A 25,346-nucleotide genomic window follows, 5' to 3' on the forward strand; every position below is an offset into this window, starting at 1 on the left:
CTGACAGGCTTAACACATGCAAACACATATTCAGATGAGCGCGTCCTGTGGGACCCGCTCATCTTCTAAATGTGAGTCCTGGGCGGCTGTTTCTGGGTAAAATACGCGCCATAGCGCGTTTTTGCGATCACTGACAATAATGCACATGACACAATATGCACACACCGTAATGCCCCCTACACATTATGCCACACACTGTAATGCCCCCGACACATTATGCCACACACCGTAATGCCCCCGACACATTATGCCACACACCGTAATGCCTGTGACACATTATTCCACACACCGTAATGCGTGTGACACATTATGCCAGGAATCGCAATGCCCGTTATACATTATGCTACACACTGCAATGCCCCTGATACATTATAGCACATACAATGTCTGTGACACAGTATGACACACACCACAATGATCCTGAGACATTATACCACATACCACAATGCCCGTGATATAGTATACAACACACCGTAATGCCTGAAACATTATGACACACACCGCAATGTCCGTGATACATTATGCCACACACCGTAATGCCCATTACACATTAAGTTCTACAGTAAGGCTTCCAATTACTTTCAAATTACCTGCTTGTTGCCAGGGGTTTCATGCACTTGGTTCCATGCACGGTGCCAGGATGTCATGCTCGTTGCCAGGGGTTTCATGCACTGGGTGTCATGCTCGTTGCTAGTGGGTAGTGCTTGTTGCTAGGGCCGTGCTCCCAGTGCCACATATGCTCCCAGTGCCAGATATTCCCCCACAGTGCCAGGTATATGCACCCAGTGCCAGATATTCTCCCACAGTGCCAGATATTCCCCCCCAGTGCCAGGTATATGCCCCCAGTGCCAGGTATATGCCCCCAGTGCCAGGTACATGCCCCCAGTGCCAGTTATATGCCCCCAGTGCCAGGTATATGCCCCCCCAGTGCCTGCTTCCCCCCCCAGTGCCAGGTATATGCCCCCAGTGCCGGGTATATGCCCCCCCAGTGCCAGATATTCTCCCACAGTGCCAGATATTCCCCCCCAGTGCCAGGTATATGCCCCCAGTGCCAGGTATATGCCCCCAGTGCCAGGTACATGCCCCCCAGTGCCAGTTATATGCTCCCAGTGCCAGGTATATGCCCCCAGTGCCAGATATTCCCCCCCAGTGCCAGGTATATGCCCCCAGTGCCGGGTATATGCCCCCCCAATGCCGGGTATATGCCCCCAGTGCCAGATATTCCCCCCCCAGTGCCTGCGTCCCCCCCAGTGCCAGGTATATGCCTCCAGTGCTGGGTATATGCCCCCCCCCAGTGCCAGGTATATGCCCCCCCCCAGTGCCAGATATATGCCCCCAGTGCCAGGTACATGCCCCCAGTGCCAGGTATATGCCCCCCCCCCCCAGTGCCGGGTATATGCCCCCCCAGTGCCAGGGACATGCCCTCAGTGCCGGGTATATGCCCCCCCAGTGCAAGGTATATGTCCCCAGTGCCAGATCTGTCCCCCCAGTGCCAGGTATATGTCCCCAGTGCCAGATCTGTCCCCCCAGTGCCAGGTATATGTCCCCAGTGCCAGATCTGTCCCCCCAGTGCCAGGTATATGCCGCAGTGCCTGCTCCCCCGGCCCCCCCTCCCCCCCCTATGTGTTGGAGGGACACGAGTGCATCGCGCGTCTCTCCTGTGTCCCTCCTGGCTCTCCCCCCGGCCGGTCTAATGAAGGAAGTGCCGTTCGTGAGCCAATCAGAGCTCACGAACGGCACATGCTTCCTTAGACAGCTGGGGGAGAGCCAGGAGGGACACAGGAGAGACGCGCGATGCGCTCGTGTCCCTCCAACACATAGGGGGGGGAGGGGGGAGGGGGGGCCGGGGGAGCAGGCACCGCAGCAGGGAGGGAGAGGAGACCGCAGATTGACATGCGGACGTTCGTCCGCATGTCAATCTGTTCTAAATGCCGGCCGGCGGCTGTGGGCCCCTGAGTGCGGCGGGGCCCCAGTGCAATGCACTGCCTGCCCCGCCAGTAGTTCCGCCCCTGGTGCGCGTGCCGAAGGCGCGCATGCAAAAAAAATGGGTGTGGCCAAATGCCACCTTGGGCGTGGCCAATGAAAATGGGGGCGTGATACACATATGGGGGGGAGGGGCAGATATGACCCCAATAGTGCCAGATACACGTTGCCCCACAGTGCCAGATATACATTGCCCAACAGTGCCAGATATACATTGCCCCACAGTGCCAGATACACATTGCCTCACTGTGCCTGATACACAAATGCCCCCAGAGTGCCAGATATACATTGCCTCACTGTGCCAGATACACATTGCTCCACAATGCCGGATACACAAATGCCCCCAGAGTGTCAGATATACATTGCCTCATAGTGTCAGATACACAAATGCCCCCACCGTGTAAGATATACATTGCCTCACAGTGCCAGATACACATTGCCCCACAGTGCCAAATACACAAATGCCCCCAGAGTGCCAGGAATACATTACATTGCCTCACAGTGACAGATACACAAATGCCCCCACTGTGTCAAATATACATTGCCCCCAGTGCCAGATACACATGTCCCCCCATTGCCAGATATGCCCCCAGTGCAAGATACAGAAATGCCCCCACAGTGCCAGATGTGCCAGATACAGAAATGCCCCCACAGTGCCAGATATGCTTCCAGTGCCAGATACACATGTCCCCGCAGTGCCAGATATGCCCCCAGTGCCAGGTACACATGTCCCCCCAGTGCCAGATATGCCCCCAGTGCCAGATACAGAAATGCCCCCCCAGTGCCAAATATGTCCCCAGTGCCAGATCTGCCCCAGTGCCAGATACAGAAATGCTCCCACAGTGCCAGATATGCTCCCAGTGCCAGATATGCCCCCAGTGCCAGATACACATGTCCCCGCAGTGGCAGATATGCCCCCAGTGCCAGATACAGAAATACCCCCACAGTGGCAGATTTGCCCCCAGTGCCAGATACACATGTCCCCCCAGTGCCAGATATGCCCCCAGTGCCAGATACAGAAATGCCCCCACAGTGCCAGATATGCTCCCAGTGCCAGTGCCAGATATGCCCCCAGTGCCAGATACACATGTCCCTGCAGTGCCAGATATGCCCCCAGTGCCAGATACACGTCCCTGCAGTGCCAGATATGCCCCCAGTGCCAGATACACATGACACCCCAGTGCCAGATATGCACCCAGTGCCAGATACAGAAATGTCCCCACAGTGCCAGATATGCGCCCAGTGCCAGATATGCCCTCCAGTGCCAGATACATATGTCCCCCCAGTGCCAGATATGCCCCCAGTGCCAGATACAGAAATGCCCCCACAGTGCCAGATATGCTCCCAGTGCCAGATATGCCCCCAGCGCCAGATACACATGTCCCCCCAGTGCCAGATATGCCCCCAGTGCCAGATACACATGTCCCCCCAGTGCCAGGTACACATGCCCCCCCTTCCCCTGCTGCTCACCGCTGCTGCTGTCTTGATCCTGTGTGTGAGGGGAGGAGAGTGCAGCGCTGCACCTCTCCTGCCCATCAGTCTCTGGCGGCGGTGCGGGTGTCTACCTTTAATTCAGCGCCGATCCGAGAACCAATCAAAGCTCGTGGTCCAGCAGCCGATCAGGAGCCTTGGCTGCCGGACCACGAACTCTGATTATCTCACGGGCCGGCGCTGAATTGAAGGTAGATACTGAGGGGAGGAGAGGCGCACACTGCGCTCTCCTCCCCTCAAGCAGCAGCGGCGGTGAACAGCAGCGGAGGGAGCGTCGGCCCATCGGCGGTGGGTACGGCGTACCCACGGCTAAATTCTTAAGGGTACGCAGTACCCGCCCACTTGCATCGCTGAAACACAAGTAGACATTCCTCAACACATCTGCCTCTCACCCATTACCAAATGAGGGACAATACCAGCTGCACCATTCTTTGCCCGCACAACCCTTTATATTAAAATATTTACAATACAAATTTATGGGTCTGGGACTCCAGGTCGACAACAAAAAGGTCGACACACCTTAGGTCGATGCCAATTGGTCGACACACCTTAGGTCGACATGGACAAAAGGTCGACAGGAACAAGGTCGACATGGAAAAAGGTCGACATGAGTTTTTTTATGTTTTTTGGGTGTCGTTTTCTTCGTAGAGTGACTGGGAACCCCAATTAGTGCACCGCGTCCCCTCGCATGGCTCGCTTCGCTCGCCATGCTTTGGGCATGGTGCCTTCGCTTCGCTCAGCACAGATTACCGTTCCAATCGTAGTCCACGTGGATCGTTAAGTATGAAAAAGTTCCAAAAAAAGAAAAAAATTGCGAAAAACGCATGTCGACCCTTTTCCATGTCGACCTTGTTTCTGTCGACCTTTTGTCCATGTCGACCTAAGGTGTGTCGACCAATTGGCGTCGACTCACCTTAGGTCGAGTCCGGATACCCAAATTTATATTACTGGTATTTATATGCCTCCTTATTCCTTACAAATGACCAACTCCTCATACACGTCACACTTATATTCTATACCAGATATACTATACTTCTGCTTATCTTAAAACTCCACGTCATCAATGTAGTGGATGGGTTTCAGGACAATGGCCCTCATTCCGAGTTGATCGGTCGCAATGCGAATGTAGCAGAGTTACACACGCTAAGCCGCCGCCTACTGGGAGTGTATCTTAGCTTCTTAAAAGTGCGACCGAAGTAATCGCAATATTGCGATCACAAACCACGTAGCAGTTTTGGAGTAGCTTCAGACTTACTCTGCCTGTGCGATCAGTTCAGTGCTTGTCGTTCCTGGTTGACGTCACAAACACACCCAGCGTTCGCCCAGGCACTCCCACCGTTTCTCCGGCCACTCCTGCGTTTTTTCCGGAAACGGTAGCGTTTTCAGCCACACGCCCCTAAAACGCCGTGCTTCCGCCCAGTAACACCCATTTCCTGTCAATCACATTACGATCGCCGGAGCGATGAAAAAGCCGTGAGTAAAATTACTTTCTTCATAGCAAAGTTACTTGGCGCAGTCGCAGTGCGAACATTGCGCATGCGTACTAAGCGGATTTTCACTGCGATGCGATGAAAAATACCGAGCGAACAACTCGGAATGAGGGCCAATTTCTAGAGATCTGATCCACCACCAAACAAAACTATCCTGTCTTGGATGGAAATGTTCCGGCAAACAGGGTCTGTGGCTAATCATAATAAAAGACCCCGCAGCACCACAACCAATGTCTGAGGATGGAAAAAAGTTTACGTTACTTTTATTTTAAACACCCTGTACATGTGTGACATGTTTAGATGTTGCAGCTGATCAGTAATAAGCAGTGATTTGCAGTGAGTTGAGGCAGATGAAGCAGACCCTTTTCTGTCATACTAACATATACGCTGTAGTTTTGACTATATAAAGTATATGAAAAATACAAAGAATATACAGGTGCACCCTCGGTTCTGGCACTGTGCCAGATTATCAATTTTACCGGATTATCTGTGGTATAAAGTACGGTGGTGTCAGCAGCATTCTGATCCCCCCTTCCCTGCAGTCTAATTCTACCCAGCATGCCTCCCACAGCCTAACTCCAACCCTTCAGCATGACTCCTCGCCTGCAGCCGGACTACCCACCCACAGCCCGACTATCCACCAACAGCCCGACTCGCTGCCACAGCCGGACTGCCCACCCGCAGCCCGACTCGCTGCAGCAGCCTGACTACACATCCGCCTCCCGACTCGCTTCCCCCCCACAGCCTAACTTAAGACTCCTGCTGCCTATCTAAACCCCCTCCACCCCCGCAGGCCTCCCACAGCGTAACTACCACCCACAGCCTAACTTCCCCGGCACCTGATGTCCGGATTAAAAGAGGTGCTGGACCATCAGGTGCCGGTTAATCGGTGGTATACCTGTATTAGAAATATCTTCTTTGTATTATTCTCATAATTTTTATAGTCAAAACTCTGGAGTAAAAAGTCTATGGCAGGTGAGGCAGTGCCTTCCCTGCTTATATTTTCCGCACATATCTGATCAAATCTCACCAGTTTTCTAGCAGTATATACTGCTTCATCTGTCTATAATGCCCACATGCACCCTTGGGCTCATATATTGTGGGTAAATCTGGCTCTGATACTAGCCAGTGCCTCCTGAGTCATTTACCTCACCACACGTCCCTGTAATAAGGCCCTGTAGGGTCACTTATTGAACAATACAATACCATTTTCCTAATACAGTAGTATGTTAATTATTTATTTAATACAATATAGTTGACATACAGAAGTTTCTTTGTAGGGCAATTATTCTGAACTGCAAATATATATAATACAGTTAGATTGTAAATTTGCAAACAGGGCCTTCTTTGTTAGTAGCCATTCTTGTGTTATTACTGGTTTTCTTCCCAATTGGAAAGCGTTGCCGAGTATACTGGCACTGTCTAAATAAATGTTAAGGTTAAGCACAGGGGCGGAACTACTGGCGGGGCAGGCAGTGCATTGCACTGGGGCCCCGCCGCACTCAGGGGCCCACAGCCGCCGGCCGGCATTTAGAACAGATTGACATGCGGACGAACGTCCGCATGTCAATCTGCGGTCTCCTCTCCCTCCCTGCTGCGGTGCCTGCTCCCCCGGCCCCCCCTCCCCCCTCCCTCCCTATGTGTTGGAGGGACACGAGCGCATCGCGCGTCTCTCCTGTGTCCCTCCTGGTTCTCCCCCAGCTGTCTAAGGAAGCATGTGCCGTTCGTGAGCTCTGATTGGCTCACGAACGGCACTTCCTTCATTAGACCGGCCGGGGGGAGAGCCAGGAGGGACACAGGAGAGACGCGCGATGCGCTCGTGTCCCTCCAACACATAGGGGGGGGAGGGGGGGCCGGGGGAGCAGGCACTGCGGCATATACCTGGCACTGGGGGGACAGATCTGGCACTGGGGACATATACCTGGCACTGGGGGGACAGATCTGGCACTGGGGACATATACCTGGCACTGGGGGGACAGATCTGGCACTGGGGACATATACCTTGCACTGGGGGGGCATATACCCGGCACTGAGGGCATGTCCCTGGCACTGGGGGGGCATATACCCGGCACTGGGGGGGGGGGGGCATATACCTGGCACTGGGGGCATGTACCTGGCACTGGGGGCATATACCTGGCACTGGGGGGGGCATATACCTGGCACTGGGGGGGGGGGCATATACCCAGCACTGGAGGCATATACCTGGCACTGGGGGGGAAGCAGGCACTGGGGGGGGAATATCTGGCACTGGGGGCATATACCCGGCATTGGGGGGGCATATACCCGGCACTGGGGGCATATACCTGGCACTGGGGGGGAATATCTGGCACTGGGGGCATATACCTGGCACTGGGAGCATATAACTGGCACTGGGGGGCATGTACCTGGCACTGGGGGCATATATCTGGCACTGGGGGCATATACCTGGCACTGGGGGGGAATATCTGGCACTGTGGGAGAATATCTGGCACTGGGGGGGCATATACCCGGCACTGGGGGCATATACCTGGCACTGGGGGGGGGAAGCAGGCACTGGGGGGGCATATACCTGGCACTGGGGGCATATAACTGGCACTGGGGGCATGTACCTGGCACTGGGGGCATATACCTGGCACTGGGGGCATATACCTGGCACTGGGGGGGAATATCTGGCACTGTGGGAGAATATCTGGCACTGGGTGCATATACCTGGCACTGTGGGGGAATATCTGGCACTGGGAGCATATGTGGCACTGGGAGCACGGCCCTAGCAACAAGCACTACCCACTAGCAACGAGCATGACACCCAGTGCATGAAACCCCTGGCAACGAGCATGACATCCTGGCACCGTGCATGGAACCAAGTGCATGAAACCCCTGGCAACAAGCAGGTAATTTAAAAGTAATTGGAAGCCTTACTGTAGAACTTAATGTGTAATGGGCATTACGGTGTGTGGCATAATGTATCACGGACATTGCGGTGTGTGTCATAATGTTTCAGGCATTACGGTGTGTTGTATACTATATCACGGGCATTGTGGTATGTGGTATAATGTCTTAGGATCATTGTGGTGTGTGTCATACTGTGTCACAGACATTGTATGTGCTATAATGTATCAGGGGCATTGCAGTGTGTAGCATAATGTATAACGGGCATTGCGATTCCTGGCATAATGTGTCACACGCATTACGGTGTGTGGAATAATGTGTCACAGGCATTACGGTGTGTGGCATAATGTGTCGGGGGCATTACGGTGTGTGGCATAATGTGTCGGGGGCATTACAGTGTGTGGCATAATGTGTAGGGGGCATTACGGTGTGTGCATATTGTGTCATGTGCATTATTGTCAGTGATCGCAAAAACGCGCTATGGCGCGTATTTTACCCAGAAACAGCCGCCCAGGACTCACATTTAGAAGATGAGCGGGTCCCACAGGACGCGCTCATCTGAATATGTGTTTGCATGTGTTAAGCCTGTCAGCGGAATGCAGGAGGTGACTGGCTGTTTCCTCGGCCAATCACCTCCTGTAGTCTCCATCCAATCACAGCCTGCAGCATCTCCTGCTTTGAATCCTGCTCCCCGCCAGCACATGAATCTGTGCTGCAGGGCTGACAGACTGGCCCCGCTCATCCGGCTCCACTGCCGCTCTGCCGCCAGCACCCTCCTCTGCGACTGGGAGTACAGCTCCGGATCTGCCCGCCGCCACCCCCCTACCCGGGACCCGCTCAACGCCCCACCTAGACCCGACAACTACCTTCCAGCAGGAGCCGGCCGGGCTGCGCAGCTCCCGCTGTAGGTAAGCAGTAGACAGTGCTGCATCGCCCCGCTTCACCTGGAGTAGCTGGTGCAGATGCGGGATGTCCGGGGGCTGCAAGCTCCGTGTGTGCAATGTGAGGCCGCTCAGAGTGTCAGGGCCTCACTGACACCATTTTTCTGACAGCACAGTGCTGTGAGTGCACTGGCACAAGTAGCCAGCCTGCGCCGCAGCATGAAGGAGCTATCTGTGAAATCGCAAGCAGAGGCTGGCAAGAAGGAGCTCCTCCGATCGCTTCCCCTGACGGGCTGGCCACTGCTAAATATACCAGTAATCAGTACAACTGTGCAGTGACACTGACTTTCCCATTGCACCTGGGGCTCCACTACTTTGACACAGTTGGAACTGATTATCGGTATATTTAGTAGTGGCCAGCCCGTCAGGGGAAGCGATTGGACGAGCTCCTTCTTGCCAGAGAACAGCCTCTGCTTGCGATTTCACATAGAGCTCCTCCAGGCTGCGGCTACTACAGGCGCAGTCTGGCTACTTGTGCCAGTGCACTCACTGCACTGTGCTGTCAGAAAAAATGGTGAGTGTCAGTGAGTTGCTGCTGGGGGCGGAACCACTTGTGTCAAACGGCTCCTTCGTGCAACTGGAGGTGATAAGTGAGTGGTTACTGCAATGTGCCTCAGTGCTCTACCAGGCGCATTGTGTATAATAACGTGCTCTACCAGGCGCATTGTGTATAATAACGTGTTCTACCTGGCGCAATGTGTATGATAACGTGCTCTACCTGGCGCAATGTGTATGATAACGTGTTCTACCTGGCGCAATGTGTATGATAACGTGCTCTACCTAGTGCAATGTGTATAATAACGTGCTCTACCTAGTGCAATGTGTATAATAACGTGCTCTACCAGGCGCATTGTGTATAATAACGTGCTCTACCAGGCGCATTGTGTATAATAACGTGTTCTACCTGGCGCAATGTGTATGAAAATGTGCTCTACCAGGCGCATTGTGTATAATAACGTGTTCTACCTGGCGCAATGTGGCTGATAACGTGCTCTACCATGCGCATTGTGTATAATAACGTGTTCTACCTGACGCAATGTGTATGATAACTTGCTCTACCTAGCGGCAATGTGTATGATAACTTGCTCTACCTAGCGGCAATGTGTATGATAACATGCTCTACCTGATGCAATGTGTATGATAACTTGCTCTACCTAGCGGCAATGTGTATGATAACATGCTCTGCCTGGCGCAATGTCTATGATAACGTGCTCTACCTGGCGCAGTGTGTATAACGTGTTCTACCTGGTGCACTGTGTATGATAAAGTGCTCTACCTAGCGGCAATGTGTATGAAAACGTGCTCTACCTGGTGCAAAGTGTATGACGTGCTGTACCTGGTGCAAAGTGTATGACGTGCTGTACCTGGTGCAAAGTGCATGACGTGCTGTACCTGGTGCAAAGTGTATGACGTGCTGTACCTGGTGCAAAGTGCATGACGTGCTGTACCTGGTGCAAAGTGTATGACGTGCTGTACCTGGAGCAAAGTGTATGACGTGATCTACCTGGATCAGTGTGCATAGGAGGTTCTACCTGGTGCAATGTGTACAAGCGCCACTACTGTGTGGTGTAATGTGAATTGACACTATTATGTGGTCACGCCCCTTCCCTATGGGGAATCTGCCTGCCGCTATGTATAAAAATGGGGAATCTGCCTGCCGCTATGTATAAAAATGGGGAATCTGCCTGCCGCTATGTATAAAAATGGGGAATCTGCCTGCCGCTATGTGTAAAAAGGTAGAATCTGCCTGCCGTAATGTGTAAAAAGGGCACGCTATCTGCCGTTATGTGTAAAAGTGTATGGTGTCTGCCGTAATGTGTAAAATGGGGACACTGTCTGCCGTAATGTGTAAAATGGGGACGCTGTCTGCCGTAATGTGTAAAAAGTGCACGCTGTCTGCCGCTATGTGTAACGAGGGCACGCTGTCTGCCGCTATGTGTAACGAGGGCACGCTGTCTGCCATTGTGTAAAAAGTGTATGCTGTCTGCCGCTATGTGTAACGAGGGCACGCTGTCTGCCGTTATGTGTAAAAAGTGCACGCTGTCTGCCGTTATGTGTAAAAAGGGGAATCTGTTCGCTGTAAGGAGTAAAAGGGTCTCTACCTGGTGTAGTGGTGCTACTGTGCGGCGTAATTTGAAGAATGGAGACTACTGTGCACCGTTTTATGAATTGGTATTATTTTGTGGACACACCCCTTCCCCACGAAGCCACGCCTACGGCGCGCACTGCCCATGGGGTGGACTTGGATGGGATGGGGGGGGGGGGGGGCCCAAAGCATTTTGTTGCACCTGGGCCCACCGCTTGCTTGTTCCGCCACTGGTTAAGCATGCTAATAACAATGATAATATATGATTGTAAACATAACAATCACAAAAAGGATTTGCAGAAAAATTATAAGTAAATCTTATATTTAATTGGTTATCATCAGTAGTGTAGAAAGAGCAAGCCTAGCCCAGTGTAAATGCAATAGCCTGTCTGGTCCTGTCTCTGGGGGAAGGACGATGCCGTACACATTTTGTTCCACAGAGCAGTGGAGCTTGTGATGCTTTACCACAGCCACAGGCCCCGCCTCCCTTCTGTATCCTGCAGTAAATGGAATTGCTATGTATCTCTCCTTCCCTGTTCATATGGCTGACATAACCACACAGTTACTTTCATTCCTTCTGCCTGCCGATAACCCTTTCTGTTTTCAGTCGTCAGGCACTGAGATGGCAAACCAGAGTGCACAGAACATTGCAGCTATCTTGCAGCAATAGAGACAGGTTTTCAGATGAATGACAATCTCCCCTCAGTCATCCTCGTTTAAACATTTGCCGGCTCACAGGGACATGCAATGTAAGTTTTCAGACTGCCTGCAATCTGTAGATGGCAGCTTTCCTGCTCATCACCTCTCTGGAACTCAGGCAATATTCAGCAGGTAAATAGAAATATATACATATCTGTTCAGTTGTTTAGAACTGCTTTTCTTCACTGGCTATGCAGCTGACTGCAGATGTTTCATTTAATTACTCAAATCTTCATTGTCTTTTTCTTTTTTCTTTTTTTTGGTCATTATGTCATTAATCACTTTGAACTGGTTTTATATAAAATCATGACTGGCTGTGTTGCTAATAATGTGTGTTCTAAGATGTTCTACAAAGAAACATGTGGTGCAAAGTGTTCTTGATATATCTGGACGTGTCTTTCTGCAGACTTCACTTGAAGAAGCAGTGGTTATCCCACTAGCTGGTGACAAGACATAAAAACAAGTGAGACAAGCCGCCAATCAAATTCACAAACGCTTATGCAACATATCATCGATAACCATCCAGACATGGCCACTGCTTTGCTAGCTGGAGAGAAATTGAAAGAACTGATTTTGCCTGGGCCGCAGGATGATAAAGCTGGATCTCTGGCTGCGCTTCTGGTTCAGCTGAAACTGGAGCTTCCCTTTGATCGAGTGGTGACTATTGGCACAGTCCTCATCCCCATTCTCCTTGTCACTTTGGTTTTTACAAAGAACTTTGCTGGTGAGTTGACTCTTCACTGCTGCAACCATTGCACATCATTATTGGTAGTTTAATACAGAAGAATTCATTGAGGTAGCAAATAGTTTGAATGCGACACTTGTTTAGCAGAAATTAGGTCGTTAAACCACTTAACTGACGATTTTTCACTTCAAAACGTTCATTGTTTTTTTTTTAAATGTTTAATTTATTATAGTTTAAAAAGTATTTTTTTTAAAACATTTATATATTCTATTATGCACATCTGCAGAACGGATCTCCTTGTCAAAAACTGAGGGACACAGTGGGGCGGCGCAGTCGCATGTGATCTGACCATGCCAGTTAAGCAGTGAAAGCAAGGGCCTAATGATAGAGAATAACAGTCCAGATGGCTGAAGTGGGGCCCAGTGAGATTCAGGCCCCTAAGGCTAATGGCATAAGGGACACTGCACACCCATGTATATCATCCTAAGGAACCATCCAGTTGTATGCTGTTTTTCAAAGCATTAAGTGCTAAATTCCTTATACACAGCCTCTGCATTAATAGAACAAATTGGTGTTTGTGAGTCAGAAACACAGAGGCTAAGCTGCCTGTTATGGGTGTGGATAATAGGGTCAACAGTAACTAGGTCGACAGTCATTAGGTCGACCACTATTGGTCGACAGTGATTAAGTTGACACCTGAAATAGGTTGACACTGTCATTAACTCGACATGAACAAGGTCAACATGGATAAAGGTCGACATGAGGTTTATTTCAATTTTTTGGTGTCGTTTTCTTCGTAAAGTGATCAGGAACCCCAATTAGTGCACCGTGTCCCCTTGCATGGCTCGTTTTGCTCGGCATGCTTCGGGCAAGGTGTCTTGCTCCGCTACCACTGCGCTCGGCACAGGTTACTATTCCCAATCGTAGTCCATGTGGATCGTAAAGTATGAAAAAGTTCAAAAAGTTCAAAAATTTTGAAAAACTCATGTCAACCTTTTTCCATTTCAACCTAGAGACCATGTCGACCTAGTGACCATGTTGACCTAATGCATGTCAACCAATAGTGGTCGGCCTAATGAGTGTCGACCTAAGTGTAGTCGACCTAATGACCGGACCCCGCCTGTTATATGCAGAATAAAACAGTATATAAGTGCAAAGTTGCTGAGGCTAATAAATGCAGAAGAACAAATCCTACTCGCTGTTTTGTGCATCTGATAGCCTCAATCCTTGTTGAATACTTATCTCCATAAAAGTACTTTTAATGCTTTGGGTTTTTTTTTTTTTCGGCTTCAGTTTTTAAAAAAAGATTATACATGTAATATAACATCATGGGACAGTAAAGATGGTGTAATGGTTAGAATTACTAACTCACAGCACTGAGGCCATGAGATCAATTCTCACCACGACCCTAACTGTAGGGAGTTTGTATATACTATCCCATGCTCACGTGGGTTTCCTCCAGGTAATCTGGTTTCCTCCCACAATTCAAAAATATACTGATACTATAGGTTAATTGGCTCTAGATAAAAATAATTAACCTTAGTGTTTGTGTGCATGTACGTGTGTTAAGTGTAGACTTGAAGGGCCAAGTGGCTTTTATCTGCCATAAAAATTCTATCATCCAGAAATGTTAAAATTGCTCTAGTAATCCCTACTTTGTATCTGCCTATGCACATCTTAATTGAGCCCCCAAAAAAAGTATATGGGCTATACAATACGTACTGCCTCATCACATGCATACTGGCATTTATTAATACGATATGCATGAATAATTACACTTGGGACAGCTCTTCTGATAAGATCTGTCCCTTCCGATGCGAGGACCCCGAAGTCCTATTGCACATGCACAAGCTATGGGGATTTCTGCAAAAATAATCCCATAGGCTTCTCTAGGCAACACCATCTATAGATGGTATTGTCTATCAGGCCCAACTGAAACTTTCCAAATATATACGGTCACAATGCAGCCCCAAACAATTCTTTGGGGACTGCAGTGCCGAAAGTTCGCCCCGGATAAATCTGATATCTATTGCAAACCTCTTTAACCACTTAACTGACTATTATTTTATTTTTCTCTTGCGTCCTAGAGGATGCCGGTGTCCAATTTAGTACCATGGGGGTATAGACGGGTCCACTAGGAGCCATGGGTACTTTAAGAGATTAATAGTGTGGGCTGGTTCCTCCCTCTATGCCCCTCCTACCAGACTCAGTTTAGAAAATGTGCCTGGTGGAGCCGGACACAGCTAGGGGAGCTCCTATGAGTTTTCTTCATTTTTTTTTGTTTTAATAGAGTTATTAGGCTACAGGGAGGCTGCTGGCAACAGCCTCCCTGCTTCGTGGGACTTAGGGGGGGAGTAGGAACCAACTCTTGAAGTTAATGGTTCTCTATCTTAGCTGACAGGACACTGAGCTCCTGAGGGTGCTGATCGCAAGCCCACTAGGCGATAGCTCACTCCCGCAGCACGGCTGCCACCCCCTAACAGAGCCAGAAGAAAGAAGAGTGGTGAGTAAAGCGCCAGCGGCCCGGTTAGCGGGTTGCCGGCGGGAATGGTGGCACAAGGGTGGGAGTGCAGCTCTGACAGGCTGCGCTCCAATGCAGGCTCAGCAACACGTGCTGTGAGCGCTTGCGGGGCATCCTGAGCCAGCGATGATACCCTACACTGGTCAGTCAGCTAACAGGGGCTAATCCCGCTGTTAGCAATAAAATCTTCAGGCCAGTATAATACAATTTGTGCGGGAAACCGCGCGCCATTACAGGGGGGCGGGGCTTCTCCTCAGAGCGGATTCAGCACTCACCAGCGCCATTTTCTCCCTGCAGATCTGAGGAACAGAACGCTGACACGGAGCGCTGACCTCCACATAACTCCAGCTATCCTCTTCGGTACCAGGGTGTTATAGACAGGTGGGGAGTGTGTTGATTTATCTATTAAGGTTGGTTAGTCAGTGCCGGGCTTTTATCATAATAACTGCCCACAGGGGCACTGTGTGGCTGGCTCCTTATACTCTGTGACTCTCTGAAGGTACTCTGGGGGGGAAACTGTGTCTGACATTTTCCTGTATGTGTGTGTGTGTGTGTGTGTAGCTGTGTATCTCACATTAACATGTCTAAGGACTCTGTGTCCTGTGCTGCAGAGTGTTTATCACAAATTTCAACTAGGATGTCACAATGAAAAAGAGACGCAGGTTTTGAGAAAATCTGTGGAAAGTTTGACATACTCAGTCCCCACTGTTTCGTCTAACCCCCCCCCCCCCTACATACCTACAAAAACGTACACTTGCCCAGATTATGCAAGTTGACACTGATACCGACTCTGATACAGGGGACGGTGAAAACTCCTGGGAAAACCCTGAGAAAAAATTCCAGATCCCAAAAAGGTTCTTACTGCTTTTCCTTTCCCTGAAGAGGATAGAAAAAAGTGCGAAACCCCCCCCCCCCCCCCCCTATAGTAGACGCTTCTGTATCTAGGCTGTCAAAAAGGTGGTTTTACCTGTCCCTGGTTCAACCACTTTGAAAGAGTCGGCTGACCGCAAGATTGAGACTACCCTGAAATCACTATACAAAGCTAATGGCGTAGCTTTAAGGCAAACCATTGCTTATGCGTGGATTTCTAAATCCATAGTAAAGTGGTCAGGCACATTACTTGAGGACTTAGATACTAAGGATAGATGTGACATTGAATTGTTTTTGCGTCACATACAGGATTCTGCAGGTTTCATGGTGGAGGCCATGAAGGACATTGGCATGCTGAATGTGAGGGCTACGTCCATGGCGGTCTCGGCACGCAGAGGACTCTGGCTACGCCAATGAACTGCGGATACAGAATCCAAGAAAAGTGTGGAGAACCTACCCTTCACAGGTCAGGCTCTGTTTGGAAACGCATTGGATGTGTGGATTTCTGCGGCAACTGCGGGTAAGTCAACCCTTCTTCCCTCAGCAGCACTACCGGCTAGGAAATCTTATCCTACGTCTCCACTGCAGTCCTTTCGAACCGCAAAATGTAAAAAATCCAAACCCCCCTCCACCTTCTTTAGGGGAGGTCAGGGAAAATCCAGAAAACCTGCACCAACAGGATCTCAGGAACAGAAACCAAGTTCTGCTTCCTCAAAATCTTCTGAATGACGGTGGACCTCCCAGCCTGGAGATCAGGCAGGTGGGAGCGAGACTAAAAGATTTCAGTCACATCTGGGCGTCATCATGCCTAGAGCCCTGGGTAACAGATATTGTTGTCCAGGGGTACAGACTGGAGTTTCAAGAACTCCCACCTCACAGATTCTTCAAATCAGGCTTACCAGCTTCGCTGACAGAATGTGCTATCCTACAGGATGCCATTCAAAAATTGGTTAAAACAAATGTCATTGTTCCAGTTCCACCTCACCTACAACACAAGGGTTATTACTCAAACCTGTTTATGGTACCGAAACCGGACGGTTCGGTAAGGCCAATATTAAACCTAAAGTCATTGAACCCCCTACTTGAGGGAATTCAATTTCAAGATGGAGTCTCTGAGAGCGGTGATCTCAGGTCTGGAGGAGGGAGAATTCCTGGTATCCCTGGATATCAAGGATGCATACCTTCATATTCCAATCTGTTCACCTCACCAGGCTTACCTCATATTTGCGCTGCTGGACTGTCACTATCAGTTCCAGGCAATGCCATTTGGTCTCTCCACGGCACCGAGGGTGTTCACCAAGGTCATGGCAGAGATGATGCTACTCTTCTGCAGGCAGGGAGTGAACAGAATTCCATATCTGGACGATCTGCTGATAAAAGCATCTTCCAGGGAGAGGTTGTTGCAGAGTATTGCTCTCTCAACTCAACTACTCTAGGATCATGGGTGGATCCTCAACCTTCCAAAGTCACATTTGGAGACAACAAGGAGACTTACTCGCACAGAGGTGCAGAGGGTGTTTCTACCGTTGGAGAAAGAGTTGGTGATCCAATAGATGGTACGGGATGTCCTGAAGCCAGCCTGGGTATCAGTTCATCAGTGCATTTGCCTTCTGGGGAAGATGGTAGCCTCCTATGAGGCTCTACAGTATGGAAGATTCCATGTGAGGTCCTTCCAACTGGATCTCCTAGACAAATGGTCGGGTTCTCATCTTCACATGCACCAGCGGATACGCCTGTCACCGAAAGCCAGAATTTCACTCCTCTGGTGGCTGCAAACTTCTCACCTACTCGAGGGCCACAGGTTCGGGATTCAGAATTGGATCCTTCTAACCACGGATGCAAGTCTCAGAGGTTGGGGAGCAGTCACCCAAGGGGAAAATTTTCAAGGAAAGTGGTCAAGTCTGGAATCCACCCTTCTTATAAACATTCTGGAACTAAGGGCCATATACAATGGCCTACAAGCGTCACATCTTCAGGATCATGCCATTCAGGTTCAGTCGGACAATGTAACGGCAGTGTCCTACATAAACCGACAGGGCGGAACGAAGAGCAGAGCGGCAATGTCAGAGGTAACAAGAATCTTCCTCTGGTCAGAAAAGCATGCGGTGGCGTTGTCAGCGATCTTCATTCCAGGAGTGGACAACTGGGAAGCGGACTTCCTCAGCAGACACGATCTCCATCCAGGAGAATGGGGCTTCCACCGGAGGTGTTCGCAGAAGTGACAAGCTAATGGGGTGTCCCTCAGATAGACATGATGGCCTCTCTCCTCTCGCCTCAACAAGAAGCTTCGGAGGTCACAAGACCCACAAGCAGTGGCGGTGGATGCCCTGGTATCTTCGTGGGTGTTCCAGTCAGTGTATGTGTTCCCTCCACTTCCACTCATCCCAAGGATTCTCAAGCTAATAAAAAGAACAAGAGTTCAGGCGATCCTCATTGCTCCGGACTGGCCAGGAAGGGCTTGGTACGCGGATCTCTGGAACTACTGCTGGAAGATCCGAGGACTCTTCCTCTTCGCAAGGTCCTTCTTCAACAGGGGCCATTCGCCTATCAAGACTTACCGCGGCTACGTTTGACGGCATGGAGGTTGAACGCCAGATCTTAGTTCGGAAGGGTATTCCGACGAAGGTCATTCCTACCCTGATACAGGCTAGGAAGGGAGTAACGTCTAAACATTACCATCGAATTTGGAAAAATACATAAGAGTCCTAAAGACAGCTTAGTGATAAAAATTTTTATGAAGTATTGAGTCGCAATCCCACCATCCTATATCAGAAGGAATATAGAGATTTACTGGATAATGCCTTTTTTAGTGATGCAATTTCAAAGGAAACATTTAAATTTTTGTCGAATGCACACCCTGTCACACCCACTTTTTATTATTTACCCAAAATTCACAAGTCACTCACCTCACCCCCTGGTCGTCCCATTATTTCTGGTGTAGGGTCACTCACTAATAATTTATCCTCCTTTGTTGATTATTATTTACAGAGCCACGTGGGGAAACTTAGGTCCCATATTAAGGACACTAAACATTTTCTGAATTTAATAAAATCTGTTAAATGGAAAGAAGGCTATTCATTGCCGACGTGATGTTGAAGCATTATATTCGAATATTCCACATGAGCTAGGAATACGTGCAGTAAAAAAGTACCTTGATGCAGATGTAGACATGTCGTATTCCCTACGTGGTTTTGTGTTGGATTCAATAGGTTTCATTTTTAAGCACAATTATTTTTTATTTGACACTAAAGTTTATTTACAAACACGGGGGACTGCGATGGGGACGAGGTTCGCTCCGAGCTTCGCAAACCTATACATGGGCAGCTTTGAGGAGGACCATGTGTGGGGTGGCGGGTTCGGGCTGAGCCTCGTCCTCTACGGCAGGTTTATAGATGATTTGTTTTTTATTTGGGATGGGGACACACCTTCTATTGATTTGTTTGTGCAGAGTCTTAACACTAATAACTATGGACTAAAGTTTACATCCAATCACAGTAAAACAAATATAAGCTTTCTGGACGTTGCACTACGGGTGGAGGGAGAGGAAATTGTAACCGAGACATTCATAAAACCAGTAGATCAAAGTAGATACCTGAATTTTGACAGCTCACATGCAAGGGTATGGAAAGAAAATATTCCTAAAGGGCAGTTTATTCGGATAAAGCGAAACTGCTCGACAAAAGAATCGTTTGAGAGGCAGGCAGACTCTATGTATAAATCTTTTTTGGATCAAGGCTACCCTGCAAGTATACTAAAAAGAGCTTTAGAGGAAGTTAAATTGATAGAGAGAAGTGATCTACTGAAGATGGAGAGAAAGAATAGAGAGGAGGATATGTTTCCCAGTTTCAGGTATGAATAAAGTTGAGGAAAAAGGGAAGGAGAGATCATCACTATTTACAACTAAATTTAATAATTATGCACATGACATTAAAGCAATTATTAAAAAGAACTCAGAATTATTAAAGTTGGACACAATATTGAAAGAAGCAGTAAATCTGGAGGGAAAGGTAATTTTCAGAAAAGCTGAAAATCTGAAACAGAGATTAACAAGGAGTCACTATAAAAGAAATGCGACACCACTGCAATTAAGTAGTATGTGGTTACCCTCCAAACCCTCTGGATATCATAGGTGTGGAAACCCTGTATGTAATACATGTATTTATAGTAATAGAAAGGAAACTGAGTTTACCTCCCATTCAAATGGAAATAAGTTAAAAATAAAGGGTTTTATCAATTGTAGGTCTACCTTCGTTGTGTACACTGTACAGTGTGGGTGTGGCCGACAATATGTGGGACGAACCACCCGTATGCTCCATACTAGAATAATGGAGCATCTTAGAAATATATCTAAAGGTATAAAAACTCATCCCCTGTCGAGCCACATTGCATGCTGTCGGGACTACACAATGAAGGATATAAAAGTAACAGGGATAGAACAAATTAAAACTACTATAAGAGGAGGAGATCGATTTAATACCCTGTGCCGTAGAGAGGCATTCTGGATATATCAGTTAAATACTTTATATCCGGACGGCCTGAACGACATGGTAGAACTTAACCATATCCAGTAGATCATTAAACTAGTTGATATCCTTGTCCGTGTTCTGCACATGTCTCCGTTTTTCCAAGGTGCTGTTTTATGTGAGTGTATAAATATCCAATAGGGTAGTACCCTATGGATGTCGGTTTTTGAACCGGGTAATATCTGAGGTCCATTAGGGCTAGGTTAATGGGACTATTCAGTCTGAGCCAATAGAGGTTTTAGATTATGATGCAATTAGAAACGAATTAATAGGGCAAAGAGAAAATTAGAAATATAAATAATATATAAAGATCGATAAACTATACATTAATTTTAATATTAAAAATTTAAAAAGTTCACTATCAGTAAAGCATGACCTTAATATAGTTAAATCTAAAATCTAAAATTTGAACATGTAAAATAATACTGTCAGAATTTAGGGAATATTGACATGTATAATGAGGATCCTGGACTATCTCCCAGTGAGTATAATTTAATAAAAAGTAATAACCGAGTAAAACTCTATATATATATGGGGAATGGTTAAGATTCATGCCATCCGTAATAGTGTAGTGGTTAAGATATCTGCATTATATGCAGAAATCCTGGGTTCAATTCCGGGGGAGAGAGCAAAAGAGGAAGGAAATTTTTCCTTATTTAAGAAGGATCTGTCTAAATTGTTTAGTTTTATAATGCTCAGTTTTTTTAAATTTTCAATTATTAATTTTAAATGTTAATTTTGGTGTATTGGTTCCACGTATAATGTGCTGGCATAAAATGAAAATAAAAATAATAAAGGGCAAATAGCTCTATAAGTAATATATAATGGTGAAGACCTTAGAAAAAATACAATCAACATTTATACTAGACGAGTAATAATGAATATGTATAAGGTGTATACCCAATAAAGATACAATGAGTAATAGATATAAGGAAGTCTAATATAAGTTGTTGTTTAAGTACTATACAATGGCCGGTAAATTCAGGCTAAATGCTCAGTCTGTAGTTTCACATAATTGTTATGAAAGAGTATGATCTGCAGCTGAGTAACACAGGTGCGGTGGATAATGAAGCCGGGATGTGGATAAAAAGCCAAGCACTGTTACACACGTCACTGACTGATGAAGCCGCCGATGCTGAATTGCTTTAAGGTAGGGAAACGCGTCTCATACGGACTGTGACCTGAGACCCGCACTGAGGTTCCCTCTGTGTACCGCTGGATCGCTACCCTCTATTGCTTTTGGGACCGTCTTTACTCCGGATAGGGCTTGATAAAAGGTCGTGGAGCACCAGAGCCGGGAGTGGACAGGAACCCGTTTACCAGAGGACGGTCGCGGTAAAAATAATCAGATATTTAATGCATGGCCATGTTTAATAGAGTTTAACAATTATAACTCTGTAATTCATTTCAACTCTGCATGCATAAAAGTTCCAAATTTGCTTGGCAAACCAACACTTAACAACTGGAACTCTTGTTACAATACTTGGAAATAACTGTATGGACTTGTAACCATTTGTGCTATATGAAACAAATTCGGCAATAGTTACTACTACAAAGTTACTTATTATATTTTGCTGCCATCCAAACATCTGGCTGTATTAAGTGCACTAATTCTGCTGTATAAATTTATTACATTTATTTTTGGCCAAAACTTATAGTGTTGTGACTATAGGGAACTCATTTGTCTATTTACTGTTAGGGATTGATCAGGAATACTATAGTAATATAGTGTTTAAAGGTAGTCTAAGAACAGTCCTTATGTATTTTACATATTTTAATAAAAAGTGAGTGTATTTTAATATTGTGTAGAGTGTCAGCGCTTTCTTAAGGTGGGTACACACTAATAGATATATCTGCAGATCAATTGATCTGCAGATATATCTATGGAGGGATCGGGCAGTGTGTTGTACATACACACTTCCCGATCCGTCGGGGACTGACGTCATGAACTGGGCGGGCGTGTACACACGCCCGCCCAGTTCAGCTGTCAATCACCGCCGGCCGCCGCAGCATGTGTACGGGCGGGCGGCCGACCGCCCCGTACACACACAGCGACACGCCAATATATCGGTAGATATATTGGCCGTCGGCTGTGCTGCGCGGCCGACGCGATACGTCTGTGAACGACGGAGTTCACAGACATATCGGCCGTACACACTGGCCGACGGACCCGCGATATATCGGCCGTTCAATAGAACGGTCGATATATCGACCAGTGTGTACGGGCCTTTAGTTGTTTTTCTTTGTATTTCTATACCTGTGGAGGGCGTGGTGGTCCCTCTAATTTAAGAGAGCTGCAGCCAGACTGTTTTTAAATTACTGAGCATTTAAAATTGGCGCCAGGAGGTACTAAGTACCAACTTCTTTTTCTTTTGAATTTGGAAAAAGTATGTGTCTTGGTGTGAATCCAAGAGGTTTCCTATGGTGGAATTTCAACTGGGATGGTTTCTCCTCTTTCTGCAAGCAGGTGTGGATGTGGGCCTACGCTTGGGCTCCATCAAAGTCCAGATTTCGGCCTTGTCCATTTTCTTCCAGAAGCAAATGGCAGCTCTCCTGGAGGTTCAGACTTTCTTGAAAGGGGTTCTGCACATCCAACCACCTTTTTTGCCTCCTACGGCACCTTGGGATCTTAATGTGGTGCTGCAGTTCTTACAATCGGATTGGTTTGAGCCGTTACAGGAGGTGGATGTCAAGTTTCTTACTTGGAAGGCAGTCACGCTGTTGCCTGAACTGGGGGCACTGTCATGTGAGAGCCCCTATTTTATTTTCCATGAGGATAGAGCTGAGCTCCGTACGCGTCAGCAGTTTCTTCCAAAGGTTGTGTCAGCTTTTCATATCAACCAACCTATTGTGGTGCCAGTGGCTACTGACTCCTCCATTACCTCAAAGTCCTTGGATGTTGTGAGGGCTTTGAAAATATATGTGAAGAGATCTTCTCGTCACAGGAAGTCGGACGCTCTGTTTGTCCTTTATGATCCCAACAAGGTTGGGTGCCCTGCTTCTAAGCAGACAATTTCTCGCTGGATCAGGTTTACTATCCAGCATGCTTATTCTATGGCAGGCTTGCCGTGTCCAAAATCTGTTAAGGCCCACTCTGCTTGTAAGGTGGGTTCTTCCTGGGCGGCTGCCTGGGGTGTCTCGGCTTTACAGCTTTGCCAAGTAGCTACTTGGTCAGGATCGAACACATTTGCTAAGTTCTACAAGTTCGATACTTTGGCTTCTGAGCACCTAAAGTTTGGTCAGTCAGTTCTGCAGGAACCTCAGCACTCTCCCACCCGTACTGGGAGCTTTGGTACATCCCCATGGTACTAAATTGGACCCCAGCATCCTCTAGGACGCAAGAGAAAATAGGATTTCTCTAACGTCCTAGTGGATGCTGGGGACTCCGTAAGGACCATGGGGAATAGACGGGCTCCGCAGGAGACTGGGCACTCTAAAGAAAGATTAGGTACTATCTGGTGTGCACTGGCTCCTCCCTCTATGCCCCTCCTCCAGACCTCAGTTAGAATCTGTGCCCGGCCAGAGCTGGGTGCTCCTAGTGGGCTCTCCTGAGCCTGCTAGTAAAAGAAAGTATTTGTTAGGTTTTTTATTTTCAGTGAGCTTCTGCTGGCAACAGACTCACTGCTACGAGGGACTGAAGGGAGAGAAGCAAACCTACCTATCTGCAGCTAGGTTGCACCATTAGCTCCAGAGGGTTCGAACACAGGCATCTGTCCTCGATCGTCCGTTCCCGGAGCCGCGCCGCCGTCCCCCTCGCAGAGCCAGAAGAACAGAAGCTTGAAGACGGCGAAATCGGCGGCAGAAGACTCCTGTCTTCATTTAAGGTAGCGCACAGCACCGCAGCTGTGCGCCATTGCTCCCAGCACACTTTCACACTCCGGTCACTGTAGGGTGCAGGGCGCTGGGGGTGGGGGGGGGGGGCGCCCTGGGCAGCAATTGAAGTACCTTTTTGGCATAAAATACATATATACAGTCAGGCACTGTATATATGTAAAAACCCCCGCCATTTTTTCACACAGAAAGCGGGACAGAAGCCCGCCGCTGAGGGGGCGGGGCCTTCTTCCTCAGCACACCAGCGCCATTTTCTCTTCACAGCTCCGCTGGAAGCAGCTCCCCAGGCTCTCCCCTGCAGTATCCAGGTACAAGAAGGGTAAAAAAGAGAGGGGGGGCACATAAATTTAGGCGCAAAAGACATAAAATCGGCAGCTATTGGGTAATCACTTTTTATAGTGAAAATCCCTGGGTTATATAGCGCTGTGGTGTGTGCTGGCATACTCTCTCTCTGTCTCCCCAAAGGCCTTGTGGGGTCCTGTGCTCAGTCAGAGCATTCCCTGTGTGTGTGCGGTGTGTCGGTACGGCTGTGTCGACATGTTTGATGAGGAGGGTTACGTAGAGGCGGAGCAAGTGCAGATAAACGTGGTGTCGCCGCCGTCGGGGCCGACATCTGATTGGATGGATATGTGGAAGGTCTTAAATGATAATGTAAGCTCCTTGCATAAAAGGTTTGATGACGCTGCAGCCTTGGGACAGCCGGGGTCTCAACCCGGGCCTGCCCAGGCGACTCAGAGGCCGTCAGGGTCTCATAAACGCCCACTATCTTAGATGGTTGACACAGATGCCGACACGGAGTCCGACTCCAGTGTCGACGATGATGAGGCACATTTACAGCCTAAGATGACCAAGGCCATCCGCTACATGATTATTGCAATGAAAGATGTATTGCACATTTCAGAGGTTAACCCTGTCCCTGACAAGAGGGTGTATATGTTTGGGGAGAAAAAGCAAGAAGTGACTTTTCCCCCGTCACATAAATTAAATGAGTTATGTGAAGAAGCGTGGAGTTCCCCTGATAAGAAAGTAGTGATTTCCAAAAAATTACTGATGTCTTACCCTTTCCCGCCAACGGACAGGTTACGTTGGGAATCCTCCCCTAGGGTAGACAAGGCGTTGACACGGTTATCTAAGAAGGTGGCCCTGCCGTCTCAGGATACGGCCGCCCTAAAGGATCCTGCGGATAGAAAGCAGGAAGCTATCCTGAAGTCAGTGTATACACACTCTGGTACTCTACTGAGACCAGCTATTGCTTCAGCCTGGATGTGTAGCGCTGTAGCAGCATGGACAGATACTCTGTCAGAGGACATAGATGCCCTGGACAGGGATACTGTTTTGCTAACCCTGGGCCATATAAA

General features: G+C 48.3%; 1 protein-coding gene across 1 annotated transcript in view; it reads left to right on the forward strand.

Moving 5' to 3' along the window:
• The first annotated feature begins 11,371 nt into the window (after window positions 1–11,371).
• Window positions 11,372–25,346, forward strand: part of PANX2 (pannexin 2) — a 136,039-nt gene continuing 122,064 nt past the window's right edge. The window contains exons 1-2 of the mRNA XM_063927145.1: window positions 11,372–11,690; window positions 11,965–12,282. Of these exons, the coding sequence (XP_063783215.1) occupies window positions 12,057–12,282 (226 nt within the window). The 5' untranslated portion in view covers window positions 11,372–11,690; window positions 11,965–12,056. The remainder of the gene's footprint in view (window positions 11,691–11,964; window positions 12,283–25,346) is intronic.

The sequence above is a fragment of the Pseudophryne corroboree genome, chromosome 6 (assembly GCF_028390025.1).
Source record: "Pseudophryne corroboree isolate aPseCor3 chromosome 6, aPseCor3.hap2, whole genome shotgun sequence".
Classification (NCBI taxonomy): Eukaryota; Metazoa; Chordata; class Amphibia; order Anura; family Myobatrachidae; genus Pseudophryne; species Pseudophryne corroboree.